The sequence below is a fragment of the Vulpes lagopus genome, chromosome 3 (genome assembly GCF_018345385.1).
Source record: "Vulpes lagopus strain Blue_001 chromosome 3, ASM1834538v1, whole genome shotgun sequence".
Lineage (NCBI taxonomy): Eukaryota > Metazoa > Chordata > Mammalia > Carnivora > Canidae > Vulpes > Vulpes lagopus.
In genome coordinates, this window is record NC_054826.1 from 64108881 (window position 1) to 64136141 (window position 27261).

Here is a 27261-nt window from a genome sequence, read left to right on the forward strand (position 1 = left end):
GATGGTATGAGCACATCTGAATTGAACCCCCCACACCATTTACCACTCTGGGTGTAGCGATTACTTAAACAAATAAAACTGAAAAAAAGAAATTTAAGAGTTTTCATTTGTCTTTCTCACTTTTCTTTTTTAAAAAAGAAAATTTCATTTATTTGAGAGAGAGAGAGCACGTGCGCCTGCGCGCACAAGCAGGGGAAGGGTCAGAGAGAGAGGGAGAAGCAGACTCCCCGCTGAGTAGACAGCCAAATGCTGTCTACTATCTCAGGACCCTGAAGGATCATGACCTGAGCTGAAGGTAGAGGCTTAACTGGCAGAGCCACCCAGGTACTCCTTTCTCACTCTTATCCTCATTGTCATATTTTGTTACTAGTTTCAAGTACCTCACCACTAATAATTTCCTCAGAGTCCTTGGAGAGAGGCCATGACCTCACCACCCAGAATTCTCCAAAACTAGCATTAGAATCTTAGAGTTGGAGGGGACTTCAGAAGCCACTGCTGTGAGTTTCCAACTTCTTTCAGGAACATTTTTTTTTTTTTTAATTTTTACTTATTTATGATAGTCACAGAGAGAAAGAGAGGCAGAGGCATAGGCAGAGAGAGAAGCAGGCTCCATGCACCGGGAGCCTGATGTGGGATTCGATCCTGGGTCTCCAGGATCGCGCCCTGGGCCAAAGGCAGGCGCCAAACCGCTGCGCCACCCAGGGATCCCAGGAACATTTTTTTTAGCCAGAGATTCTTCTTCAACAAAATCTTATGCGGAACCCCAATATATATGTTGAGCAGCTGCTGAGGCATGACCGGTAACCTGTAGGTTTCTGTGGAACGTGGATTGAAAGCCCCTCATGGGCACAAGACTAAATCTTCCCCAAATTTATTTTACAACATCCTCCAACAAGCAGGTAATTATTCTGTTTCCAAGAGTGTCATCCCCCTTGCATTTAAAGCACCTCACTTTCAATTGCCCCATTTTCCTCAGGTCTGAAGAATAAGTACCTTTATACTCTAAAATTGCTTTTGAAAATTTGGGAGGGAAGCTTCTTGAATTCATGGGGCAAATCCTGTGGTGTAATTTTTGGAGACTTCAAGGAGAGGGATGGGAAGAATGACAGAGGGTCCCACCCAGTGGAGCCCCTCTGGTGATTACCAGAGCATCAATTTCCTGTGTGATTTCCCATTCCCTGCGCTGTGGGCACAGCCTGAGTGCTGGTGCTGCCCAGGGGACTGGCTGCAACCGAAGCAGCGCAGCTCTAGGACCCCATGAGGTTGCCATAGATACTGATGTGCAGGGAGCTAGTGAACTCGTTATTATTTATATGTAGCTTCCCTCTAATTGCTGTGGGATAGCTGGAGGTTGTGTGGGTGCTACAGCAGTGGGGATCAGGAGGGTGTGTGTTTGTGTGTGCACACAAACGTGTCTCTAGGCTCCACATTGCCACTCTGGCCACGTCAGAGTCTGACCAGTTGACAGAAGTAGTGAGAGAGGGAGAAGCGAAGTAGACATAGAAAGGAAAAAGGAAAGAGTGATTTGAGTTTTGTTGTAATTGTAAAGCCTAACTTTCCACTTTATTTGGACGTTTCTCAAAATGAGAAGCATCGCCAAGCACATAGTAGGCAGTCGATAAACATTCGTTGAAAGGCAGCTAGTTCCACTTACATGGTAGTGTGAGTCATTCCCCAGGCTTTCCCCCACTATTTTTCTCATCATTCTTCCTTTTGCCCAGACATTCAATGAGAAGAGCTTTATAAGGTTACCCTCAAATACCCAGCATAGAAGGCTCACCCTCAGTAAGGAAGATAGCCCCCCTCACAGTGGGTACCTGGGAGTTGTAGTCCTGATTTTACATTTTTTTTCCCCTGGGATACCCTAGGGGACTTCACACCAGCCCTAGCTTGTTCTGATCTCCCTCCATCTTCTCGCTGCCCCTGACGTTAATGAATACAAAGTTTCAGCATGAGGAGGGCGGGAGCCAAGCTGTCCTGAGGGCTCGGGAAGGGCACATCGATGACTAATATGCAGCCCCTATTTCTGGAGTGCAGACTAGACATCACTTCTGCCTTTAAGGTGGATGACAGAAATTCAGGACTGTCATCCCCACAGATAATCTCACGGCCTTGCCCCATGCTGGGACTTGGAGCTCAGGCTCTCACCCCAGTGCTTTGAGATAGGAAGTGGCCTTACTCCCCAGCGCTTCACTTCCTGTTGCCCTGGGGAGGGGTGGGGCATGGTGATCTGTTCACCTCAGCCCCTTCCTCTGGCTGGCCCTCTGTGCCCTCCTCCCAGGCAATCTGTTAAAGCTTTTCCTCTCCTATTCCCTTAATCACCCCCACTGGGCAGTCTGGTTCTCCCCAGCTCTCAGGGCTGTTGGGTGAGGAAAGGAGGGGAGCCTTCCCTGGGAGCTTTGCTCCACCCACCCCCTCAGGGAGGCAGCCTGGGAGGCTGGGAGCCTCTCAGCTGCCTTCTCGGGAGCCAGCCCGCTGACAATGGAGGCCTGACTCCCAGTGGGCGTCCTGCTGTAATCAAGACTGAGCCGCAGCAGTTGGCCCAACTCCATCTTGCCCAGTTGGGGCTGGCCCCTGACTTGGGGTACAGCTGCCTGGGCAGGGCAGCTTGGGAACCCGCCCAGCTCATTTCTCCTCCACGGAGACAGTTAATGTGCCTCAGTTCCTACTGTCCTCTGATAGTGGGGACAGAGGAAGGGATGGTAACTCCCCCTGCCAGGGCCCAAAGTAGAACCTTCATTCCACAAATGTTTACTGAGGGACTAGGGCTAAGTATACAATGGTGAACAGAGGAGGCAAAGGCCCTGCTCTATTGGAGCCTACAATTTAGTGGGAAGGCAAATATTAAACAAATAATAATAGCTACCTCTGTTCTAATTAGATGCCAGGAGCTACTCAAGCTGCTTTATGTGATTTGGCCTGTTTAATACTCACAATCCTATGAGGTAGGTGCTACCATTCTTCTCAGTTTTCAGATAACGTACTGACACACACCAAGATGAAGTGACTTGCCCAACATCACACGGCCGGTCAACGAGTTGCCCAGAGATCCAAGCAGGCAGTCTGACATCAGAATCCACTGTCTGGACGACCGCATTCTAGCTCTACCGCCTCTCACAGCAGCAAATTAAAACATATCATTACAAAATGTGGTGAGTGCCATGAAATGAAAATATACAGGGGGCCCTGCAAGAAAATGGGGATACTTTCTCCTTCCTTCCACTTGCTCCTCTGGCCCACAACCACACAAAACCTCGGTGATGGGTCCCACCTCAGCCCTCTCGTTACTGGCCTGAGAGAGAACAGTCTCTCCTCTCCAAGGCGGGAGCGGCAGGAAGGCAGAGTCCCACCTGCATCCTTGGGCCCGGCCTGGTCTCCCTGAGCAAACCGTGCCTGAAGGGTTTTATCTAATAACGGCCCTGAGGCTTGCCCAGGTCCAGACTTCCCTCCCAGAGGGAAGGCTGCTGAGAGAGCGCGCCCCGCACAGGCGGGTGCGGCCTGACGGCGACTTTTTGACCTTGGCGCGCTCTCCACAGGGTGGGAGCGGGGCCGGGGGCGAAGGGCCGCGGGAAAGCTCGGTGGGCCCGACCGCGCGGCGCCCCCGGCCCACGCACGCAGCACGCACGTTCCGAGCCCGCGCAGGGCCGGCTCTGGGGCAAACCCGCAGGTCGCGAGGCTTCCGGCTCCCCGGGGGGCCCGGGCCGGGACCCCCGCGCCCCCGCGCTCCCGCGCTCCCCGGCGCGCGGCCGGCCGGGCGGCTCCCGGGGCGGGGCGGGGCGGGGCGGGGCGGGGCCGGCGGCGGGAGGCCCCTCCCCGGGGCGGGCCGGGGGCCGGGCGGGGGGCCGGCGGGGCTGGGGGCGGGGCGGGCGGGCGGGCGCGGGGGTGTCCCTCCCTCCCTCGCTCTCCCCGGTAAAGTCTCGCGGTGCTGCCGGGCTCAGCCCCGTCTCCTCCTCTTGCTCCCTCGGCCGGGCGGCGGTGACTGTGCACCGACGTCGGCGCGGGCTGCACCGCCGCGTCCGCCCGCCCGCCCGCCAGCATGGCCACCACAGCCACCTGCACCCGCTTCACCGACGACTACCAGCTCTTCGAGGAGCTCGGCAAGTACGGCCCGCCCGCCGCGCGCCGCGGCCCCCCACCCCGTCCCCGCCGCCCGGGCGCTATGCGGCTCCTCGCCCCGCCCCCCGGCCCTGCACCGGCCGCTGCGGCGCCCCCTCGGCCCGCCCCACCCCCAGCCTTTCCCGCCCGCCGCCTCCGGGGCCCCTGGCCCCCAGCTCGCTGCCCCGCAGCCCCCTCCGCGCCCTGCAGCAGCTGCCCGGGCTGCTGCACACCGCGCTGCCGCGGGGACCGCAGCCCCCGGACGGTTCCTGGGCGCCCTCCAGCCCCGCCCCTCCCTCACCCTTCAGGCGCCCCCCACTCTGCCCCCGCCTGCTCGCCGCGCCCCCTCCTCACCCTGCTCTGGAGCTCACTCAGCACCCTGTCCCACGTCCCACGCGCCTGGCACTCTGGACCCTCCCCGGCCCTGCAGCTCCAACCCCGCTGCGGTGCCCGAGTGTGGGGGGATGTTTGGTGCCCGGCCCCGCCCCCCGCTACTGATGCTTCCAGGATCCCAGCCCCGCTGCTGGGCAGTGCTGCAGCACCCCCTTGTCCCCTCCCCCTATCCCTGCAGTGGTCCCGGGAGCCGCGCGCCGCAGCCGCAGCATCCCCCTCCCCTCTGCACTGAGCTGGCCGCTGCAGCAGCCCCGGCCCCCCCCACCCCCACCCGCGGCGCCGAGCCCGGCCACTGCAGCCCCCGCCCTGCCCGCCCCCCTAGACGTTTCCAGAGCCGGAGAGTGCGAGCTCCCATTTTGGGGGGAAAGTAGTGGAAAAAATCGTGGGGTAGGGGAGCTACGGATGTCTGAGACCCACAACTAGATCCTGTCTTTCCCCGCCGCCAGTCGAGCCGGGGATGCAGTGGGATGATGCCGGCTGTTAGGGGTTTGAGCCTCACTTTCTCACCTTCCCCCAGGATTGAGGGAGATTTCTCTCCCGCAATCATACCCTCTTTCTAATCTCTCCTTCCCCTACCCTCAACTATTCCTGCTGAGAGAAGGGCAGGGTCTGTCCCTTCTCCTGGTTCTCTTGGCCGGGACTGCAGGGCTGTCCGTGAGATGCAGCAGGTGTGTGTTTTAAGCATTGCCCACCAGCTCTTGATGTACAGCCTGAGGTTGGGGCTGTTGCTTTGTCCAGCGACTAGAGATGTGAGGGTGGGATGAGGTGGTCCTCCCCCCCACCCCCGCATCCATTCAGTGTCCTGCAGTGGTCACATCCTTCTACCCCACGTTAGAGGGTGATGGCCACTATGCTGGTGGGTCTGATTTTGACTGAAGGGCTGGTGATGGGAGCATCGCTGTTCTCAGACCTGAAGCATGTTTGTGTCACTCTGCTCTGCTCCGTGTCCCAGTTCTTTCCCCCTTCTCCCTCCAGGGGTGCTTTCTCTGTGGTCCGCAGGTGTGTGAAGAAAACCTCCACGCAAGAGTATGCAGCAAAAATCATCAATACCAAGAAGTTATCTGCCCGGGGTGAGTGTTTCCCCATCTTGGCCTCTCCCTAGGCCGCCTCCAAGGCTCTAGCTTCTGAAGATGCTCCAGGAATTGGGGGTTGTGCATGTTAGCCCCTGCAGAAGAATTGGAGTTTCAGGGTTGCTTGACTTGGAAGCCAGGCAAGGAGTTGCATGGTGAACCAGAAGTGCTCAGGTAGAAAAGAATGAAAAAGATGTAAGACCTGTAGGTAGCCACAGGGAGGAATGGTACCTGAAGGCTCAAGAGAGTTTGGTCTTTAAGGCAGGGAGAGATGTGGGGAGTTGTGGTAGCAGGGAACGGAGAGCTCCTAATTTGGAGTCTTCTGTGTGGGGGCAGTGGACAGCCACTCTAGGCCTGTCCTAATCCCCATGCCCCAGTGGTGACTTCGGATGGAAATGCAGTAAATGAACAGCTCTGACAAATCCAGCCTCCCCCTGCCCACCAGGCGGCAGAACAGACTCCCAAGGGAAGGGAATCTGTAAACATCAGGGGAGGCTGCTACTGGCGAGGGCTTCTCGGGAACAAATCCTGCCAGATGAACTTGATTGCTTTTTTGATCAAATTACAAAGTTAGTGGTGCAGCAGCAGATGCAGCCTGTCCTGGGTGGAGGGTGATGCCTCATGGTCTGGAAAACTCAATGGCCTGGTCTGGGTGGGAGCCGCATGGCTTCCAGGTCTGAGGATTGTGAAGGCTCAGGCCGTGGAGCCTTTTTTGTGAGATCCTCCTGAGTACCTGAGGCCAGGAGAGTGAAGCCCTGTCTTTCACACCTCGATCCTACACTCCCTGAACCTTGCATTGGGTGCTTGCCAAACTCACCTCATCTGATAGGTATAGACCCAGCAATGTGTGAAGTGCTCTGTGAACAGGTCTGGTGAGTACCGAGGTATTTGGATGGGTCATCGTCATCGTCAGTCGAAGACTGAAGGCTGCACGGTGCAGCAGGGGGACAAAGGTTTTTAGACCCAGTGAAAGGAATTTGTATGGGGCAATAGGATGCCACACATATATTAGGAGTATATACAGATGCCCTGGGGAAGGTGAGGACTGTGGCTAATAGTGACCCAGACGACTCTGGCATGAGAGATATAGTTGATGTCCCTAAGTATCAGAGAAGCTATTAAATTCCATGGAGATGACAGTGGGCTTCTGTCATGTTTTTGGTTGTTCCGGGACCGGTTTAGCAGGGCTGTGTCTGCCTCCGTGTCTGGGAGGGCTTCTCTTCCTCCCTACAGACAGGGCTTGTCTTTTTTTTTTTTTTTTTTTTTTTTGACAGGGCTTGTCTTACTGTCTCCCAGCCTCCATCTCTTGCTGTTTCTCTACATTGGCTATAAAGTTGACTTATTTGTTTGTTTTCTTTCTCTCTGGGTACCTTGAGTCGGCGGCAATGGTTGCCATAGAGATAATGTGGGCAGTCAGATGCCCTCCTCCCCTGGGGTAGGGGGATGACACAGTGGGCTGGGCTCTTTGGCAGACATCCTCTGGCCAAGGGTGCAGGGCGCAGGCAGGGACGGCAGTGCAAGAGCGGATACCTTCCTGTGCCCACACGGCATAGCCCTGGTGCATCAGAAATGGGGCCGGTGTCTGGTGTCTTGAGTTAATGATGCAATGCTTCGTGTTCCTCATCTCACCAGTGTCCTCTGACCCAGGGGTGAGGGACGGAGGGATGCTGGGAGCCACACTCAGGGATGTGAGGGTAGCTGTCGTGGTGACTTTGTGGAGCTGCCTGCCTTCAGCTGTCATTTCTCTCCTCCTTCCCTACCCCCCTGAACTTCCCTGACCTGTGTCATCATGTCCTATTGCCTCCTTCACCTCCTTTCAACCTTGTCTTGTCTTCTCCAACTGACATCTTTCTCTCCCTGCCCAAACTGGATGAGGTTTGATTTCTCTTTGATTTTTTTTTTTTTCCTCAAGGAAAGGATTCTTGTGTAAGATCATATGCTTCAGACATCAACTCCCCCTCTTGAGACAGTTATGCCAAGACTGGGGCTCTGTTGTGTGGCTTATGTGCCAGGTTAACTTAGGGACAGAGGCCTGGTCCCGGCTGATGGGCACGGATGCCAACAAGAGGGTCAGGAATCTGTCAGTGGCAGTACCGTTTGGAGGTGGGAGAGTGGGAGGGTGTTGTCTTGGAGATGGAGGGACCAAGCTGGGGGCTGTGCTGTAGGTGTGGGCACAGGGGATGTGAGCTCGTGGAGAGTTGGGCCAGGGCGCCCACTGGGCTGATGCCCACGGGGTTAGGGAGTGAAGGCCCATGGCTTCCCTACAGCCTCTCAGTTTACGCTGTATATTTTATAAAGGTGCAGCAGCTGGAGCTGGGTTTCACTCTTCCCTGTCTAGGGCTCCGCAGGTGTTGGATTTCTGTGTCTGGGAATGTGGTGGGCCCACCAGAGTCATCCGTGAGGGGCTGAAGGGGCTCGCTCTGCTGAGTCTCTCTGCCTGTCTTCTTGTTTGTGATTTTCTGTGCTGCGAATTGAGAGAAAGAAAAGGGTATCAAGCTGCTTCTCCTGGCATCAATGGTGAAATGCTCAGGAGGCATAGGGAGAGGTCCCCTGGTCTTATGGGGGGATTGGACCTGGATGGGAATCCTTCTTTTGCTACGTTGTTTCTTGTCGTTGTGGCCTCGGGGGCCCATGTTCACAGCTGTGGAGTTCGGGTGGCTGTGTGTTGAGCACCGTCTTTGTCTGCAGGCCTGTCTCCGTAAAGTCACTGAAAGTCACATAACGTCACTCCCTCTGCTTGGAACAGTGATAGGTGTGGAGTTGGGGCTCTTAAGGGAGCCCATGGTTCCAAGCTTAGCTCTCCACTAGGCTGAAGGAGGCATTTAAAATAGGCTTGGATGCAGGAGCTAGTGGGCCAGGTGATGGCAATGATAAGTCGTTATTTTAAGATTTAAGAGCACCCCCCCAAGGAGCCTGAGCCCTTATGTCTTTTTTTATTTTTAAATCTTCAGATTCCCTTCTTATCTTTATTCATATGCATATAGATTTTCACCTCGTGGAGCATAACATTTTATATCCTGCTCTCTTGCTTACATCCAAAGCGTTTCCCCATATTGCTATAGTTGAAGGGCAAATGGTCCTTTCTTCTTCCGTAATTTAGGATTTATCCTTGGAACAGTTCGCATCATAAGGAACCTCTGTATTTGGACCATTTATCTAGATTCCAATTGCTTTTACTACAGTGGGTACTTGGCCTTACTAAGAGATGCTACCAGAAACAATATTTTGAAATCTGTTGCAGCACTTGCTGTGTTTATTTATTTAATCTGTATACCCCATTTGAAGAAATTTCTATTGAGGCTAAATGTAAATAAAAGCTTTCCTCTTCTTGAGGACCTGGGAGGTAAAGGGTAGGGACCACATCTATTTATTTCTTTACCTCTGTGTGGGCAGGGCCCAACAAAGTGCCTGACACATACCTGGCCTGTACACATCCAATGAATGGATTCAGTGGACTACGTAACCAATCATGGTTGCTTCTTGGCTTTGACTCTCAGGAAACTCAGAGCCAAGTTGTTGGAACCCTCGTACCCTAGTGCTGGCTTGGGTTCCCCCTTTCTGATCCGTGGAGCCAGACTGTAGGCCTGACACGGCTGTTGGAGAGGACACAGGTTCAAGACCTGTGTTTGGGGCCTATTTGGCAGGTGCGAGATGTAGGAAGATAGTGTAGCTTACAATTCTTTCTTCCCTGTCAGTAATGGCCTTATAGGGCAATGTTGGGACTTCCTCTCAGCAGCGATTTTCAATTTTAGTGTGCAAAAAGATCACCTGAGTACTGGTTAAAAAGTACAGATTCTTGGGCTCTATCCATAGGAGGTCTGGGGTTGGGACCCAGACTCTACATTTTAAACAAGTGCCCTAGTAGATTTCATGCAGATGGCCCCCATAGCCACGCTTTAAGAAATGCCATCTAAAATCAGCAACGGCACCAACGATCGCTCTTGTCATGTTCTCTGAGATTTACCAGACAAACCCTGGCCTGGCCGTCTCCAGGTGGCATCTCTGCCGGTATGTGGCCATCTGTGCACATGGGCTTTTCTGTGATGAGGGGCCTCCTCCTGAGCCCCCGGATTGGGGTGTCAGCCTGTGTCCAAGGCTACGGCAAGCTAAGTGGCTGAAGGTTGTGGCATGTTGGCCACCAGAAGGGCAAAGGCTGTCCCTTTCTGGGTCCAGCTGGCCCTGGGGACTGAAATAGGATCCCCCTTGGTGGTGCCAGCTGCAAGTCCCCACCCCCTTAGTGTTGGCCTGAGTAGCCCCCATGACATTTGTGTCCCTTGCGGTATCTTCAAGTGAGACTTTCCTGTTAAGGATCTGGGTGAAGCGAGGGGAGGCGGAGAGGGGAGGGCTGGGGAGGTGGTGGTGGTTGGAGAGGAAGAGCAATCTATGCAGTGCTGGAACACTGGGACGCTGCTACTTGAGGAAGCATTTAAGGAGGTTGTATGGAAAACTGTGCTTTCCTCCTGAGGATAACAGGCCAGTCAATTTCTGTTGACAGAGAAATGGGCATCCTGTCTATAAATGACTGAGCTTCCACTGACTCGTCCCCCTGAGTGGATGAGAAAGCAGCCTGGTGGTCCCTTTTCTGGGCCAAGACTTATCCTGGGCCGGTTTTGTCATACAGTCACCCTGTGAGCTATGTGAATCAGTTCATACAACATTTGCCTGTCACCCTGCCATCCCACCCGCCTTCCCAGAATGACTTTGGGTACTGGCCTCATGGATAGGGATGGAGGTTGGAAGGTGGCCCCATCCTTGCTCTCTCCCTACTGCTTGCCCTGGTCTCTCATCATAACCTGTGCTGAAACCCTAGAGGTGAGTGACTGACCCCATTCTCTGCTGAGGCTAGAGACAGGGAAGGGAAGGGAAGGGAAGGAATGGGTATGACAGACTCCTGCCCCCAGCTCTGTGCTTGCTCTCTGGACAGCCTTGGCAGGCCGACAAGGGCCTGATCCCATGGGTGCCAAAAGGGTGATGACAGGAAGAGATGGGCACTTTGCACCTCTTGAGTGCCTCTCGGCAGAGGCCTTTTGTTGTCCACCCATGGCCAGAAAGATCTGCCCCAGGGCCAGTGGGGAAACCAAGGCACCAAAGGTTGGTTTGTTTATTTTGAGCTCTGAGTATGCCACTGATTTTTGCCAGTGCTCTGACCCCAGCATCCTCAAGCAATATAGTTTTCACCTACCCTGTGGCTCTTCCCTTTAAAACAGAGATTCTGGGCATTCTGTTCCTGTGATGAATGCTGATATAACATCCCCACACCTCTATCTAGGCCCAGAGCTCTAAGCCCGGGGGAGCAAACCCCTCTGTTTTGCTCGCTGAGGCCTGGCTCTCATCTGTACCCACCTCTCTAGGTATAGACCCCTCTGTAGTGGGGATATTTCCAGCCGCTGCCCCCCGCCCCCAACACTGTCTCTACTTCCTGGGTCCTATCAGCACGGCAGCAGCTTCCCATCTGCTCCCCTCTTTTCTCCTCCCTCTCTTTCCCCTCCCCCCCGCTTGCTGCTGCCCTGGGAGGAGCTATTTTTAGGGGCTGCTTCCTGGGATGTTTTACTTGGGGCTGGTTACCATGAAGGAAATGTCACCAAAACAGTGGGCAAAGGCTGCAGGCACCCAGAGCCCTGCTGGGGGCATGGAGAACTCAGCGGCTGACCCTGCTCTGGCCCTGAGAGCATCCAGAGTGTCCAGCGGCAGAGCCCTGTCTTCTTGGAGCTTGCAAGTGACCCCATGGGGATTTTCTCCATCCAAGCTGGTTGGGGAGACTTTCGCTATAGACCACTTCTTGGTGTCTCTCTCCCTTCCCTCCTTAGTTCAAGCTTCTCTGAAGACACAAAGGCCAAAGTGGGGCTTGGGTCTTTGTGTTACCTTGTTGAAGCTGCATGGGTAAGGACTAAAAGGAAAGGGAGGATGCCAGATTCCGGGACAGAGCCTGGGGGAGTTCATGTGACCACATTTTGGGCCCCATCCTACTGTATTCACGGCCCTCGACTGGTCCCAGCTGTGTGAGTGTGAAGGAATTCGAAAGCCAGGACCCATGCTCTTACATGCTGGTTGGACTTTGCTCTTAATTGGAGACTCTTTGCACCTTTAGAGTGAGATTCAAAGAGGAAGGGATATGGCATCGCAGTGTCAGGATGAGGTCAGTGGGATTGTGGCTTGGGATTCCCACTGGTCAGTGCCTAAGACCAGGGGCTGTTTATAAGCAGCTGGAAATGTGGATTATGACACCAAATCCCTATGGTGCCCTTGTTTCTTCTCTTCATAGTGATGCTCTGGGGGCCAGACGGGGGGGCCTCTGCTGCTCCCACTCGGGAAGGAGGAGGAGGAGGGCACTCAGGAGGGCAGCAGGAGGAGGCACTCCACTTGAAGCATCTGAAATTAGGCTGTAGGAAGCTGTAGGAACCTTCTCATTTATGTTGGGGGTCCAGGCACAGACCCTTGAAATACCCTTTGAAAAGTCAAAAGTGTCATTGTGATTAGAATTTGGGGAGGGTCCTCATAACTGGGATGGGACTCTGGGTTCTTTCCCATTACAGACAGTTGCGTATTTAGGTGGCAGTAGAATCTTATTTGAAGCTAGTGCTGGCATTTGTGGTTTTAGAGAAACGTCACTAAATCAGTCATGTCCGTGCAGGGCCATGGAGGGTCAGGGGCCAGCCTTCCCTGGCCCTTTATCCTATCAGGGGAAGGAAAGTACATTTGGAAAAGGCTTCTCTTTTGGATTTAGGGGGGATGTGGTTCTAGAACTTTGCCTCCCCTTTGCCTCACGCTGTCTGCTCACTGCTTCCTCTTCTCTGCCTCCTTTGGCACGGACTACTTGGTCACTCCTTGCTGCTCTTCCTGTGATGGGTCCTTGGCCTGAACCAAGTCTTGAAGTGCTTGGGCAAAAGGCAGGAGAGGCAAGGCCTGCAGGGATACTTGTTTCTTGGACCTGACTCTGGCTTGGGTGGGCTGTTGGGGAAGGCCCCAGCAGGTCCCTGATAACGGCCACTTCTGCTTTCTGCTCCTGTTGCTACCTCTGCTATTGAGAGGGAAAACCTTGCAGAGAGATGTGGTTCGAGCTGGGCTGAAGGTCGACAGGGGTGGGTCTCTCCATGGCAGCAGCACACAGGCAGGCAGGAAGTGGCCCTGTGCAAAAGCGGGAAGTGGCTGTTGTCAAACAGGAAGGGGGGGCTGGGCCACGTGAGGGGGCGGGGAATAGCCCAGTTGAAAGGTGGGTGGGAAGAGGGTCAGCCTTGGAAGGCCTAGGAACAGAGAGCTCAGTGGTCAATGGAGGAGGGGTATCTCGGGGAGAAGGCCATCTTTGTGACAAAAGCACCAGCTGGTGTGTTATCACCTTAGGATGCCCAGACAGGCCCTAGACCTGCCACTGTGGACCGAGTCAGTTTAGTGGCTCCACTGCTTTTGGGGTTGTGATGCTGTGCTTTAGCCCTTGCAGTTGGGAAAGATATCGTACAAACCATATTTGTTCCTGAAATACCACTGCTGCTGCTGGGGTGGAGCCCTCTGCTTTTTCTCAGACATGGACCAGTCCTGGAGGGGACTACAGGACAGGAGGTGTGTGTGGGGGAAAGGGACAGGAAACAACACTGGAGAGGCTGGGGTACTGGCCTGATGTGCATGGTGTAAAGACGCAGGGAGAGTATGGTAGGCAGAAACCACATGGCTCATTGAGCAGAGCAGAGCTTCTGGATGGCAGGACGCCACAGCCACCAAGGGTGATGCCTAGGAAAAGGAGGGATCCTGCAGGTAGTGGCACTTCCTAGGCTGTCCTTTCTCTGAAACCCCTGTTGCTGACCTGTCACCTGCAGACTGTAGACAAAGGCGAGCCCCTGCATAACAGGAGGGAACACCTTCACGCCCATGAGGGCTGCAGCCGAGCCAAGTTAGAGGGCTCTGCTGGTGTGTTGTGGACTCTCTGGCTGCCCAACCTGAGGGAGAGTGGATCCGATTCTCGGTGTCTCTGCTGAGAGCCACGGCTGAGGTTCTTACTCTGTGCCAGGCACTATACTGAGCATTTACCCGATTACCTCATTTAATCTGCAGATATCACTGCCTCCGCTTTAGAAGTGAGGAAACTCTTTCCCAAGATATGTGCCTGGCTCCTTTTCTCACCTCCTCCAGGTCTAATCAAATGTCACTTCCTCGCTTTTGGTGACCATCCTATTTAAATGTGTACTGTTCCCCTTCCCTGCTTTATTTTTCTATATTGCACTTGCCACGACATTTAACGTGCCATTTCTGATTGTCCCTCCCCCAGCCCCACTAGCTTCTATGAAGGCAGGGGTTTTTGTCTTGTTTTGTTCACTGCCGTATCCATAGCATTCAGAACAGTGTTTTCAAATGAATTGAATGAGGCTCAGATGGATTTAATAACTCACCTGGCATAGCAGTGTTCAGACTCAGCCCATGGCCGTCTGACCCCAAAACTCTTGTGTTAATGGGTGGAGTCATGCTAAGGATCAGAGCAAAGACCAAGGAGCAGCCTAGGGTTCAGAGAAGATGCAGGGACTGAGCTCCTTGGACATAGGGTTGAATTAAGTGGCTATCAAGGACCCTCTGGACGTTGGGCAGCTCCTTCGAGGAGCTGGAAGTACGAATCTGTCTCTCCTCTCTCCGTTCTGAGTCACTGGTAAAGCCAGAGCACCCTTATTTTTAGTGCTGTTGCTCTTGTGGGACTGTAACCATTAGCCAGTAAGAGACTTAAGGGAGGAGATAAACATTAATCTTCCAGGCCTTCCCCTCAGCAGCCACCTCCGCATTGCAAGATGCTGTTCTCCTGCACCTGCCTGGGCAGCCAAGCCCCAGAGGTGTGGGTCAGAAGGTAGTGAGGTGAGTAGTCAGAGTGGGGGAGGCTTTGGGGCTGGCTAGCTTGGTACTTCCATCCCAATTCCAGGAGCTGGTAAGAAGGTCAGGATAGACCTGACATCTTCCTGGTCAGATCAGAAAGAAGCAAGCCCCCCTGCCACTGGACAGGGCTAACAGTACTTCCTCAGCTAACTCCAGGATCCCGATGGATCCCAGGTGATGGGGGAGAGTGGGGTCCCCTCTGGTTCTCTGGATGCACCCTGGTCAGTGGTAATGCCGAACCTGAGGATGGAAAGGAAGGCCTGACCCAGATCTTTGGGCAGCTGGGTTGGATTAGCTGGGCAGCAGGAACTAATCTCTGCCTGTCCCCACCTCCTTCCACAAAGCAGGGCTGTTGCTAAAGGGAAAGTTTAGGACAAAACAGGGTGATTGGTAAAATAACAAATCTGAATTCCTTTTAGTCTGTAATCCCTGCATTATTTCAGACTACATGATCTTGGCAGGCCTGGGTTCGAATCCCAGTTCTATCCCTTTCCTGCTGTTGGCTCTCAGGCGAGTTATTTAATTCCTGTGGGCTTCCATTTCATTATCTGTGAAATGGTAATATTCATAGCACCCACCTGGTAGGATGGTTTGGGGGCTCATAGGGAGCTCTACAGAGGCTCTTTGCTGTTGAGGTAGGGGTTGGGTGGGCAGAAGCCCTTATGAGGGGAGGCAGGAATTGCTTGGCAGATATGGATATGAAGGCACCTGCCTGGACCTGGAGAAATGCCCCCAAAGCCTGGAGTCTTTACTAGATGTTCTCATTTTTCTTTATCCTGTCATCATTGCATAGTGATAAAGGGCTAGAGGCTCAGACTACCTGCATCCACTGCCTGGGGCCTTGGGCGGGTTACTTTAACTTTTTAAGCCTAAGTTTCTTCATTGGTCACATAATGGAGTTCATCAGATCCTTTACTTCACAGGGTCTCGGTGAGGATGAAATAGGATAACACATGCCTCTGGCTGGCATATGGTGAATCGTCAGTAAATAATGGTTTAATGGTTGTTACTACCATTGGTGTTCTTTTTTTTTTTTTTTTTTTTAAGATTTTGTTTATTTATTTGTGAGAGACACAGATCGAGAGGCAGAGACACAGGCAGAGGGAGAAGCAGGCTCAATGCAAGGAGCCCGATGTGGGACTCGATCCCAGGACCCCGGGATCATGCCCTGGGCCAAAGGCAAGCTCAACCACTGAGCCACCCAGGCATCCCTACCATTGGTGTTCTTGATAAATCATTATGAAGCCCCTATTATGGCAGGAACTCTAGGAAGCATTGGTCAGAAAGGCCTCACCCTTTGAAGAGCTTGTGACTGAAAGATAATGGACGTAATGTACAATGTGAAAATTATAAAAAGGGCAGTGGAAGACGGGGGAATCTCAGAGAGAGAAGTCACATCTGCTAGGAGAAACAGGGAAGACTTTGTGAAAGAGGGAACTGTTTGGCAGGATTCTAGCAGGTAGAAGGGGGAAGGCTGCTAGGCCGCCTTGCTTTGAGTCGTAGCATCGTCTCTTTCTACTTCCTGGAGCTCTGCTTTCCTGTGGAAGGAATTGACCAGCGCAGCTTACTTGCACCTGGGGATTCCTAGATTCTGGTCCTTTCACCAAAACAGAGTAACCCCAATGCCTGAGTGCCAAGAGGTAAGAGCTCAATGGCAGTACATGGCCAGGAGAATCCTGGGGAGGAGCAGGATTACTGTAGAATGGGCATCATAATAGTGCCAGCCTCATAGAGTTGTTACGAGAATACTTTAAAAGATGATTCTACCTAATGTAGAAGTAAGCTCTCGAGAAATGTTAGTTCTGGTTATCATTTTGTCAGATCGTTATCATCTTCATCATCATCTTGGTTCTCAGCATCATTATGTTTCAGGGGACACTATGAAGACTAAGTCAGATTATTTGCGAAATTCCTAGCACGGTGCCTGATCATATAGTAGTTGTTCAGTAAAACTTTGTTATTAGTAGTGTCTCTATCAAGAAAGAGATTCTGGACACCCTGGCCCAGTGAAATCCCTGCTGTAATGAAAATGGTAGCAAAGGTGTAGTTGAAAACCTGGATTCAAGTCCTGACTGTGCCTCTCACTAACTTGAGGGACTTTCCTAGGGCATTTCCTCATTAAAAAAAAATCATGATACCTGTCTCTGGGATTGCCGTGATTTGCTGCATTAATTTAGCAGATTAGTAAAAAGTGCATAGTTGGTGCCTAGTAATTGAAGGACTATGAATAGCGAAGTGGCCCCAAATAGAACAAATGGCTAATGGTTTTTGTTTTCTTTCTTTTGCTTTTAGATCACCAGAAACTAGAACGTGAGGCCCGGATATGCCGACTTTTGAAACATCCAAACATTGGTAAGCACCTTCCCTCAGGGTATTTCTTGGGCATTTTGTAGAAATTAGGGAGAACAGAGATCCATTGCTTTTGTGTCTGAAACCAGTTCTGTCCCTGGACCTTTGCCTGGTGTAATTTTTTTGTCCAAGTGGGATAACCGTTGTGTCTTGCTCAGAATTCTGGAGCATTCTGGTTCAGAGACCTGAGGGTCTCTGTCCCTGCTGTGCCATTTCAGGGCTAGGATGTGAGGTACTGGAACAGGTTTCAGACTCCCTTTCTTCCCCTTCTCCTTCCGTCTTTGGACTGAGGTCCAGGGTCCTCAGCGTGTGAGGTTCTGGGCTAGTAGCCTGCCAGCGTCCCTCACCAGGGGCCTACCACAGCCATCGTAAAAGGGTCCGGATTTTGTTTCTGGACTTGAAAGAGTTTTGTTCCTGTTACGGTGTCGTGCACACTCTGGGGGTTTCCATGGTGCTCCCGTTTGTATTCCCCAGAGCCAGGAAAGCAAGCTGCCCACCCGCCTCGCTTCTCTGGAGAAGGGATGGCAGGAACCAGTCTCGTGGGGAAGGAGAAAAATTTAAGAGGATTTCTCTCTGCTCCCACCCTGACTTGGGGCACAAGAGCACATTGTTGGTTGTTCTAAAGCCTGAGGAGGTTTGCCTGCCACAACCCACTCGAGCTCCGTTTTACATTGTTCAGCTGAAATAGTCTTTGCCAACAGCGTTGGCCCTGATGTGGCGCTTCTTGCAGAGGGGATGGAAGCCGGGCTGGCTGCAGTGTCTAAGCAGAAACCCCAGTCTTGACTTGAGGCGGGGCAGGGAGCATCTCCTAGGTTTTCCCTGAAAGCCCTGAGTCATCACAAAGAAAAACACGTGTTCCTTGCTCCTCAGGCATGGCCTAAATTTCGGGGCTCCCACAGAGCCCCGGAGGCCGCCCGCTCGGCTCTGCTGGCGGCCAGGGCTGTGAGGTGACTTGCCGAAGGTTGCTGATTCCTCCAGAGCTACCCAGCCTCTGGTTTCCCAGACCTCAGGCTGGAAAAGCTTAACGTGAGCTCTCATGTGGGAGAGCTGAGGTCGTACTCCAGCCGAAGGGGCGAGGAGCAGCTCTGAGGTAACCAGAACTCCAACCATGCAGGGCTTTACAGATCGCAATCAGCAGCTTGGATTACACCTGAAGCAGATTGGCATAGCCCCTGTTGAGCTCTGCTGGTGCGGTGTGTTCCGCGGGGCCAACACCTCTCAGCTGACGGGTCCTGGGCTTACAACTACTGGAACTCCCTGGGTGAGCTCTGAAGGTAGACGCTCACCTGGTCTAACTGCATGGTGGGGACCAGTGTGTTACCCTGGGTAGGAGAGAGACGATGAGAGAAACGCCTAGAACAGCAGTTGCAAATTCAGGCATGTTTTGTTTGGCCAGCCCAGTGGGCTAAAAATATTTTATTATTTGCCAGTATTTAAAAATGAGATCTCGCATTTTGGGAAAAAAAAAAAAAAATTCTGCTTCCCAGGCTTTCCAGTCAGACCTTGTGGCTCTTCCGAGCCTGTATCCATGTGCGGCCAGAGTCAGTGAGGGCTGGGCAGTGGCTGCCTTCGTAGCCAGCTGGCCATTTTCCTTTGCCACTCCTTGTTACCTCATGTTTGCGCTGCCTACCTGGTCTCTGTAGGCTTTTGAGCTTGTGACCTCTAACCTGGAAGTTCCAGAACAGGAAGAAAAAGCATGTGGGTCACTAGAGTCCTCCAAAAGTACAGAAGCATTTTGACATTCCAGTCCCAGGTCTCAGGGTCTGAGGACAGCAACTTCCTTCCCTTATGCTACTTGTGATCAACTCATAGAGCAGTGATGAATTGTTCTCATGTAGAAAGGAGAATAAAAGGTGCGGTAAGCAATGCAGGGCGCAGAACCATGTCTGCGTTATCTGCCGCCCAGACCTGATCGACCCTAGAAGGCTTAGGGTAAGATGAAGACAGTTGAGAAATGACCAGGAAGGACAAACATGGGATTCTAGCTGAAAACAGTTGTACCCTTCTTTTTATGCATTTCTAGAAATTAACTATATACTTTTGACCTTTTAGACCATACTTGGTTTGGTAGCTCTTTCCTTTTTATTTTATTTTTTAAGATATTATTTATTTATTCATGAGAGACACAGAGACATAGTCTGCAGAGGGAGAAGCAGGCTCCCTGTGGGGAGCCTGATACAGGACTCAGTCCCAGGACCCCAGGATCATAACCTAAGCCGAAAGCAGACACTCAACCACTGAGTCACCCAGGAATCCCGCTCTTTCCTTTTTATCACCTACTCCCAGGGCTACCTGGGGACCTGGCAGTTGGGGGACCATGTACCCCAGCCATCTGCTCTGTTAGGAGGTCTGCAAGATCCAAGCCAAGCCAGGCCAGGCCAGGCCCACTTACTTCGTCAGCATCTGATTGCCTAGAATCGTGCTTCATTTCACAACTGCTCCCAGGTCCTGAGAGATGTTGGTCTGAGGCCTTATTCTGGGGTCAAGAGCAGCAAGAGAGAAGGGTGAGTCAGGACTGTGTCCTGGGAGAGCTGGCTGCCCAGGATTTCTGGCTTCCGGTGGGAACTGGGGCTCCTGGAGATGCGGTGGGGCTGTGGATCCAGGAGGCGGAGGTTGCCATGGTTCCTGATCTGGCTTGTGGCAGAGAAGAGGCCGTTCTGTGCCCTAATTCACTATTCTTCCCCTCTCTCCACTGCCTCATCCTTCAGAGCTGTGGCCCTTTTGGCTCCAGCTTCTTTAACTCCATCCCGTAGGGATACAAGTGGACCAGCCCAAGAGTGGTGCAGAGTTGAGGAAGCTGAGAACAGAGATCACATGGCCACCCTTTGGTTGCTGTCAGACTTGGAGGCACTTGAACTCAGAAGGCTATTTGGTGCAAGGCACCAGGCCTCTCCAGTTTTTTTCCCTAATAGATATTCTATCCCAGGAGTTGAAAAGCCTGTTGGAGGAGTGAATGCTGATGTAAATTGTGGGGCCTGGGGGTGACAACGATGTGTCAGTGTAGATTCGTTGATCCTAACAAATCCTAACAAATGTGCCCGTCTGGTGGGGGAGGCTGCTGGTAGGGCGGCTATGCATATGTGGGGCAGGTGGTATGTGGATGGTTTCTCTACTTCCTACTCAGTTTTGCTATGAACCCTAAACTGCTCAAAAAAAATAAAGTTTACTGATGGAAAAAAAAAAAAGCTTATTGGTTATGAGGCATACTGCAGAACCTAAAACTGTGGGAGAGTGGCCAGAGGTGTGGAGTTGAGAGGAGGAGCCGGCAGTAGTACTGTCTACAGTCTGAATGGAGCACGTTCTACCTGTGATCTGCTTGCTCCCTGCTCTGAATTCCTCTAATGAATAGACTCTCTTCCTTCGTGCTGAGTTGTCTCAGCAGGTTCGATCACAGTCTAGTGTTATGGTTTAGAGCCGCACTACTGAAACTTTCATGTGCTCAGGAATCACCGAGGGATTGTGTTAAACTCAGGTTCTGATGCAGTAGGCCTGGGGTGGGCCAGAGCCTGCTCGGGAGTGTGAGGGGATGCTCTGCGGGGGTTGCTCACGCTGCTGGTCCGTGGGCCGTGTGTGGAGAAGCAAGCTTTGTGGCTTCGGTATCATGTCGTCCAAGTTTGAACAGGGGGTTTGCTGGTCTAACTGTGACCTACAGCAGATTATTTAGCCTCTTCGTGGAGTTGTGAGAGGGTTCATTCAGTGGGCAAAGGAGGCCTCAGAAATGAAGCAGTGAAAACAGGGACTCCAGCTCCTGGAAGTGACCTTCCCTAAATCCTCAGCCCCTGCTCAGTCCATAAGATATTTAAGCAGGGCTTCCATTTGCCTCGGACCCAGGCCCCATTGAGCTCACAGTAAGTGGAGCAAAAACAGGGGCAAAGAAAAAAAAGAAAACCTTGAGTCATGTCCAAGCAGCTCCTAAATCTCTGCCGAGGGGAGTCCTGCCCACCTGCTCCTGGCGGAGAGCGGGGGAGGGGAGACTCAGGCCCCTAGGAAGTAGGGCCTCCTTCCCACTATGCTATTGCTACAGACGCTTTTAACAGTGACACTTTTCCAGAGTGTTATGAGCCAAGATTTGCTAGTTAAAATGTGGCATATTGTTGGGTGGTTTCTAAAGAATCAGAAATAGCCACAGCATTTGGGTTATGGTGTTGTTAGTCCTTGAAGGTATGAAACGTCAAGTAAAGGTATTAAGGTGTTTGGGCTGTTTTTCTCTCCATAGTTTTTTTTAAAACATTAATCCGTTTTATCGCTGACATGCAGTAAATGCTCTAGAATCCTTTTTCAGGTCTTCCTGCCTGTGGACTTGGTTTGGCCCTTGGCCTTCAAGCCCTCTAATCTGTGGAATGGGCTGGGTGTCAGATTATTTGTTTCCACGCATCCATAGCATCCTTTATGTCTACTCCGTAGCCCTTACCACAGTATTGCCTAGTGATATGTTTGTGCAAGTGCTGGTTTAAAGCCTGTCTTCCCCATTGACCTAGAAGCTGCACAGCAGCAGGGCGAGGTTTCTCTTCCTCACAGCTATATCCGTGGCACCTGCAGCCATGCCTGCATCAGGGAAGGCACTTCATGGACACTGTTGAGCAGATCAGAATGGCCAGAGCAAGGGGGGACTGGTTGGAGTTCCTTTGCCCAAGGGGACAGAGAGAGTGACTCCCTCGAAGGCAATTCTATGACATCAAGGATGTCAGTTGATATCAGTTTGTTTTGGCTTCACGTCTCAGTTCTGCCACTTAGGATGTCCTTGGATGAGTTCCTTTTGGGGCCTCAGTCTTCTTCCTGTAGGTGAGGATAACAGAGGTAACGTGAGAGCTCAATTAAATAACGTGTGTAAAGCACGCGGCACAATGTCCGGCACATAGAAACAGCTCAACTAAATGTTAGTTGTTATAACTTGGGTCATGATTGTCAAGATGCTGCTAAGTAGGCACTTAGAGGGGTACAGTCAGGTTTTTCATCTTGTTCTCAGTTCTCTTAATTTTCTTTACAAATGGGAAAAAAAAGTATCTTGTTCAGATATGAGGCCTTTTGCACCTGTCCCTTCTTGTCTTGATGGTACCTTGCTCTGGGGCACACATCAAAGCCATTCTCTGGGCTGGGTGGCTTGGAAGGATTAATCTCCCATTGCCGCTCCTCTCTTCTGATTCCCTGGCCCTGCTGCCTGCCACCTGGGCTCTGTGTGTGGCCTTCCTGGAGAAAGGGAAGTGCCCTTGCCTGCCTGTCTTGGCATAGGCATGGGCACCTGTACTTTTTGCTGCATTATCAGCTCCACTGTGCTGGATGAGGGGGCAGGCCTGGGGGGCTCCAGGGGATGCTGGGAGAGGCAGGGCCAGGTGGCAGGACTCCCCTGGGAGTGGTTGTTAGCATCATACCTGCTGTACTGTTAGCTTACTGTCCTGCTACTGTTAGTCACCTCCCTAACGAAGCTGGTCTTCAGCTTCTGGGACAGCTGATTTCCAGGGGATTATTTGTATTACACACTTTAATGCTTTTTAATAGCAAATTTTTAATTAAATGGAAAGTCCTTTTGGAAGCGAGGGAGCAGCAGCTACAGCAGGACTCTGGGTACAGCACCAACGGAAACCAGAGAAGCGCAAGTGAGGAGGGGGCTCACAGGGCTTTGGGGGAGGCCCACTTGAGCATGATCGGTTAGGATGGGAGGGAAGAATGCGTCTGGCTGTAGCGCCTTCCTCCTGTCATCTGGAGGCCCAGAGAAGTATGAGCTTGCTTGCTGAAGTACAGAGAGAGCAGGTGGAGGAGAAGGGATTTTAGAAGTACCCCCTGCCTTTGATCCCCTTGGTAAATCACAGTTTGGGGAGGAATTTGAGGTAACCAGATCAGAGTTGAGTAACCAGATCAGATCAAATAAAGCAGGCAACGACGTGAAGTGTAAACAGTTGGGTGGCCCTCGACCTAGTCCTGGCAGGCCCAAGTCCTCGCTTGTCAGCTGAGAACCATGGAGCGGGAGGGATAGCCACAGCCCTGTATTTTACATTCTGGCTGCTTTTACTGTGGTGGGAGACGCTGTAGGGAAGCGCCTCGGCCCGGACGGAACAGTCTGATGCTGGAAATGGAGCCTGTCTTCCGGGGTTGTTGGCAGCTGGGGTCTGCCAAGGAAGAGACACGGTGACTTCTGTGTATCCAAGAATGTCACTGGTCGGTTTGGTGTCAGGCCATTCCTAAAGTGCTCCGTGAGGAGCTCCTGAAACTGCCCAAGAGTGGTGTGAAGGTCAAACAGAGGTTCCCCTTCCCAAGAGTTCAGGTGAGGGAAGGGACAGTGGCGACAGTACGCCAAAGCATCACCTCGTGTTTGCATTATAACGGTACTCAGGGGTTGGCATTTACGCCCGAGGTGGCTTTGTGGGCAGAAGCTTGAAGAGGAGACCTCGGAAGACATTAGGTTGGTTTTGGCCCAGGAGCTCTGGAGGAGGGGCTGCACTCCTCTGCTCCGAGCTGTGGCCTCCCGGGCCCATCTGTGCTGCTGTTGTAGGTGCGTTCGTGGGTAGTCTCTCTCATGGTCTCCGTTGCTCTGGTGCCTGGCTGTGTGGGCTACACCACATTTCTTATAGGAAGCAGGGGTGTAGACCAGTCTTTGGAGTCAGAGAGCGCTGGGTTTACGTCTTGATCCGTTGCATCTTTGGCCTTTGCGAAGATACGATGTCTCTGAGCCTCCAGTGTCCTCATCTGGAGAATGGGAGTAATCTTCCTCTCAGGATGGTCGTCCAGAAAAATAAACTCCTCATAGGCAGCCACCGTGTCCTTCCTAAATCCCACCAGCTAGCAGGGAGTCTGACATGTGGGCACTCAGTACACCCTTGTAGAATAGGGAACATGTGCAAGGAGCCTAATCCCAGGCCTGGCATGTGAGAAGCACTGAAGAAACAGTGATTGCTGTTATTGCCTGAGTCTGCACGTTGCCTCCCATGCTCACCATCCATCAGCCTCATTCCATGTGCCTTCCTGCTGGGCTCTACCTTTCTAGCTTCTTCCCCTCCCTCTAATTCCCCTTTGCCCAACTACTCCTGTGGAAGAGCTCCTGGGCTCTCCCGTCTTGTCATTGTCTGTCCCTCTGCGGTCAGCCTCCCTAGGTGCCCCTTGCTCTCGCTCTGCGTTACACTGTCACGCATCATATCCCAGGACCTCCCTCTCTGGGACTGGCCCCTCTGGGAAGGCTCTTGCTTTTCTCTGTCTTGTCTTACTTCTTAGCCACAAAGTGTCTATCTCTTGCCTATGTCTGAGGCAGTCTGCGGTGACAGCCAGAGCCCTGGACCTGGGGTCCGGTTGTTTCTCTGCTCTGTGGCTGTGTCACTTCGTCTTGGGGGTGGGGAGGGGGGGTGACGGGCATGTTGCTGCTTCTCGATGCCACTCCTTCAGAACACCGTCCAGTGAGGCTGACAGTCTGGGGCCGGGGTGGGGCTGCTGCAAAGGAGAGCAATAGGTTTCCAAGGTTTCTCTCTGTTAATCTCTGTCCCCATCTCCTCTCTTGCAGTGCGCCTCCATGACAGTATTTCTGAAGAAGGGTTTCACTACCTCGTGTTTGACCTGTAAGTGCCACTTTCTGAGGGTTTGGGGGCCTTTCCCTCCAGCTGGCTCATGATGAAGGCTTGGAAAAAGACCTAAACTGGGTCTTGAGCCTCTGCCGAGGGTCCTTCTCCTTTGCCCAAGGGAAAGGATTTGATTTTGACCTTCCTCTGCTAATGGACAGGTTGCTGAGGGGACCTCATTGCTCACTCACTGTCTCCCCCAGGGCTCCAGACCCCCGGATGGCATTACTCTTGTATTTCTGTTCAGCAGCACACCTTGTGCAGATGCTTTTTTCTTGTTTCTTGGTGTGTTGTCCTTAGCAGAGAAATAGAATGCAGCTCTTCGCATGACCTTAGAAATTCTGGGAAATAAAAGGTGGCTTTTACTAGTAGTCATCAACTGGACTCCAGTTGGTCTCTCCTCCACTTTGGTTGTTGTTTAATATCTCGAAAGTAGCTCTTCACCTCCTGGAAATGCCTCTCCAGGATTTTCAGGATTGGGTCTCTGTGTCCTTGATCTCATTATTCTTTAACTTTAGAAGTAGGTCTGTCCTTCTTGGGCAGCTGTGTATCTTAGTATTCATACTGGTCTCAAATAAAGCTATGACTTTCTGAGGAGGTTGATTATTTTCTCTTCTATCCCTGTATATTCATCTTTGCCTGAGCATTAGCTAACCTGTAGGTTATAGAAACAGAAATGTGCAGGAGGAAGGAAGGGCCCATGTTACCCCAAGGAGAAGCTCCATGTCATTGAAGGATTGAACATGTTCTAGGCTCTTGGATGGAATGCATATAGAGTTGGGATTTCTTTAAAAGCTGTTCCATGGTGTGACCTGTTGCCTGTTGGATGCTAGAGTTGGCCAGCTGACCTGCCTCCTCTGACCCTCTCCGTCTGTTGGTTGCAGTGTTACTGGTGGGGAGCTGTTTGAAGACATCGTGGCCAGAGAGTACTACAGTGAAGCTGATGCCAGGTAAGGCAAGGGCCCTGGAGTTCAGTGTGAGTCTTGGCCCCTTCAGGGGGGCAGGCTTTGTGCCTGTTTCAGTAGTCTTTGGACATAGGTCAGAAGAGCTCCTATCTGAGCAAAGATTCCATACAGCTGGACCTGGGCTGCATTTTATGGGCGACGTTAGAAGTTAGATCCGTTTTTTGGGGGGAAGCACTTGCAAGTCTCCTTTACCCTTTCATCCCGAAAATACCTTTTCTTTGCACTACTGTGTACTTGCAAGCCTGCTCAAGGGCCCTCCCTACCTCTGCTTTTTTCTTTTGACAAATTGTACTGTATGCAAGGCACCCTGGGGATGACCAGAGATGGAGGAAATGTGGTCTGTGTTCTGAAGGAGTGTAAACATCTGGGCTAATCAACCAGGAACCTTCTCAAAAGAGATTCTAGCCTGGATCACTTAGTCTCTTGACCACCATGATGAGCTCTGACCTGGGGGTCCTCAGGCTGGAAGACAGTTCATTGGCTGCATGCCTCAGGCTTCAGTCCCCCATAGAAGCCCTGGCAGCATTCCTCCCACACCACAGCTCCCGGGTGTTTCTGTGGCCCGCCTTTCCTGCCTCGGCTCCTCCCCCGGCCCCAAGTTTTCTCTGAGGGTGATGTCCATACAACCTGGTTTTGATCATCCTGCCTGCAGCTTATCTGGCATATGTGGCAGCTCTGGCTGCCTCTAGAGATTGGGGGAGTGCAGCTTCCTCACAAATTTCTCAACCCTGAGAGGCCAGTGTTTGCTGATCAACTTCAGATGCTTCAGCCTCAGGAAAAATTCTCAAGTGGTGTGATGAATTCCAGTGCCAGCAGGGGAGGACCAGACTCTGGGGCAGGAGGAGGCGGTGATAGCTCTGGGAGCCTGGCGGGGAGGAGGGAGAGCTGGCTAGGGGGAGGGGTGGTGTGTGACTGTACCAGTGGGCTTGGCCTGGCTCTGCTGGGACACTTCGCACTTTTGCCATTTTTGGCCAGAAGGCTCTCCCTGCTAGCCTGGCTCTGTTCTAATTATACATTTCTGTGGAGACTTGCTTCTTCAGCCCAGTCTTAAAGTCTCTTTGGCCTACTCATGGGCTGTGTCCTGGAGCCTGGTAAGACCCCTTGGCTCTTGTGGAAGCCCCGGAATTGGATTTTAGAGGAGGAATAAGAAGTCCAGGTCACGGGCCCAGCACCACTCTGCAAGCCTGCTTCACATACCTGGTAGGACCTGCCGCCTGGGGCCTCATTCTCAAGGCCAGTGATCCTCAGCCTCAACACTCCTGACGTTTGGGGCCAGAGAGTTTTTTGTTGTGACGGCCCCTCCTGTGCACTGTAGAGTTTCAGAAGTATCCCTGGCCTTTACCCATTAGATGCTGGTAGCATCTCCACCTTAATTGTGACAACCAACAATGTCTCCAGGTGTTACCAGATGTCCCCTGGGGGCAGAAATCATCCCCCTCAGCATTCACCATTGCCCTAGATTGCCAGTGCTCCCTGCCAAGAGCTTGACTGCAAATGTAGCAGAATGTTTTGGAAGGTGGGCAGCCTGATTGAAGAAATAGGTGTGGGGGCACCTGGCTGGCTCAGCTGGTGGAACACTCAACTCTTGATCTTAAGGTCATGAGTTCAAGCCCCACGTTGGGTGTGGAGCCTATTTAGAAAAAAAAGAAAAGAAAGAAATAGCAGCTGAAGGTGACTCTGGGTTAGTTTTTCTTTTTTTCTCTGCAAAATCATCAGAAATGCTCCTGGATTGCCCTGTTTGGAACCTTCTTAAGTACATTGTTTCTTAAAGATGTTTGTGTACTGGGGTTTTATCTCCCCTACTAGAAGATAAGCTTCAGGGTGGACACTGGGTCTTATTCATCTCTGTAGTCTTTGTGAGACGAAGCACAGTGCCTGGAGATAGTCAGTAAATGTTTAAATAAATGAACAAGTGTACCCCCAGCAAAACGACTGAGGTACACTTGTACAATCCTTCCTAAGATGCTACCACAAGCCTCTTCTCCAAGAACAGACTTACTG

General features: G+C 52.2%; 1 protein-coding gene across 23 annotated transcripts in view; it reads left to right on the top strand.

Moving 5' to 3' along the window:
• Positions 1–3873: 3873 nt before the first annotated feature.
• CAMK2G (calcium/calmodulin dependent protein kinase II gamma) overlaps positions 3874–27261 on the top strand; it is a 54843-nt gene continuing 31455 nt past the window's right edge. For 5 of the 23 annotated variants that reach the window (XM_041748139.1, XM_041748136.1, XM_041748138.1 and 2 more), the window contains exons 1-5: positions 3880–4101; positions 5464–5558; positions 16698–16757; positions 24241–24295; positions 25180–25245. In XM_041748139.1, the coding sequence (XP_041604073.1) occupies positions 4037–4101; positions 5464–5558; positions 16698–16757; positions 24241–24295; positions 25180–25245 (341 nt within the window). In that variant the 5' untranslated portion in view covers positions 3880–4036. Of the gene's footprint in view, positions 4102–5463; positions 5559–16697; positions 16758–24240; positions 24296–25179; positions 25246–27261 lie in introns of all 23 variants that reach the window. The other 18 variants (XM_041748145.1, XM_041748142.1, XM_041748144.1 and 15 more) reach the window with 11 other exon arrangements.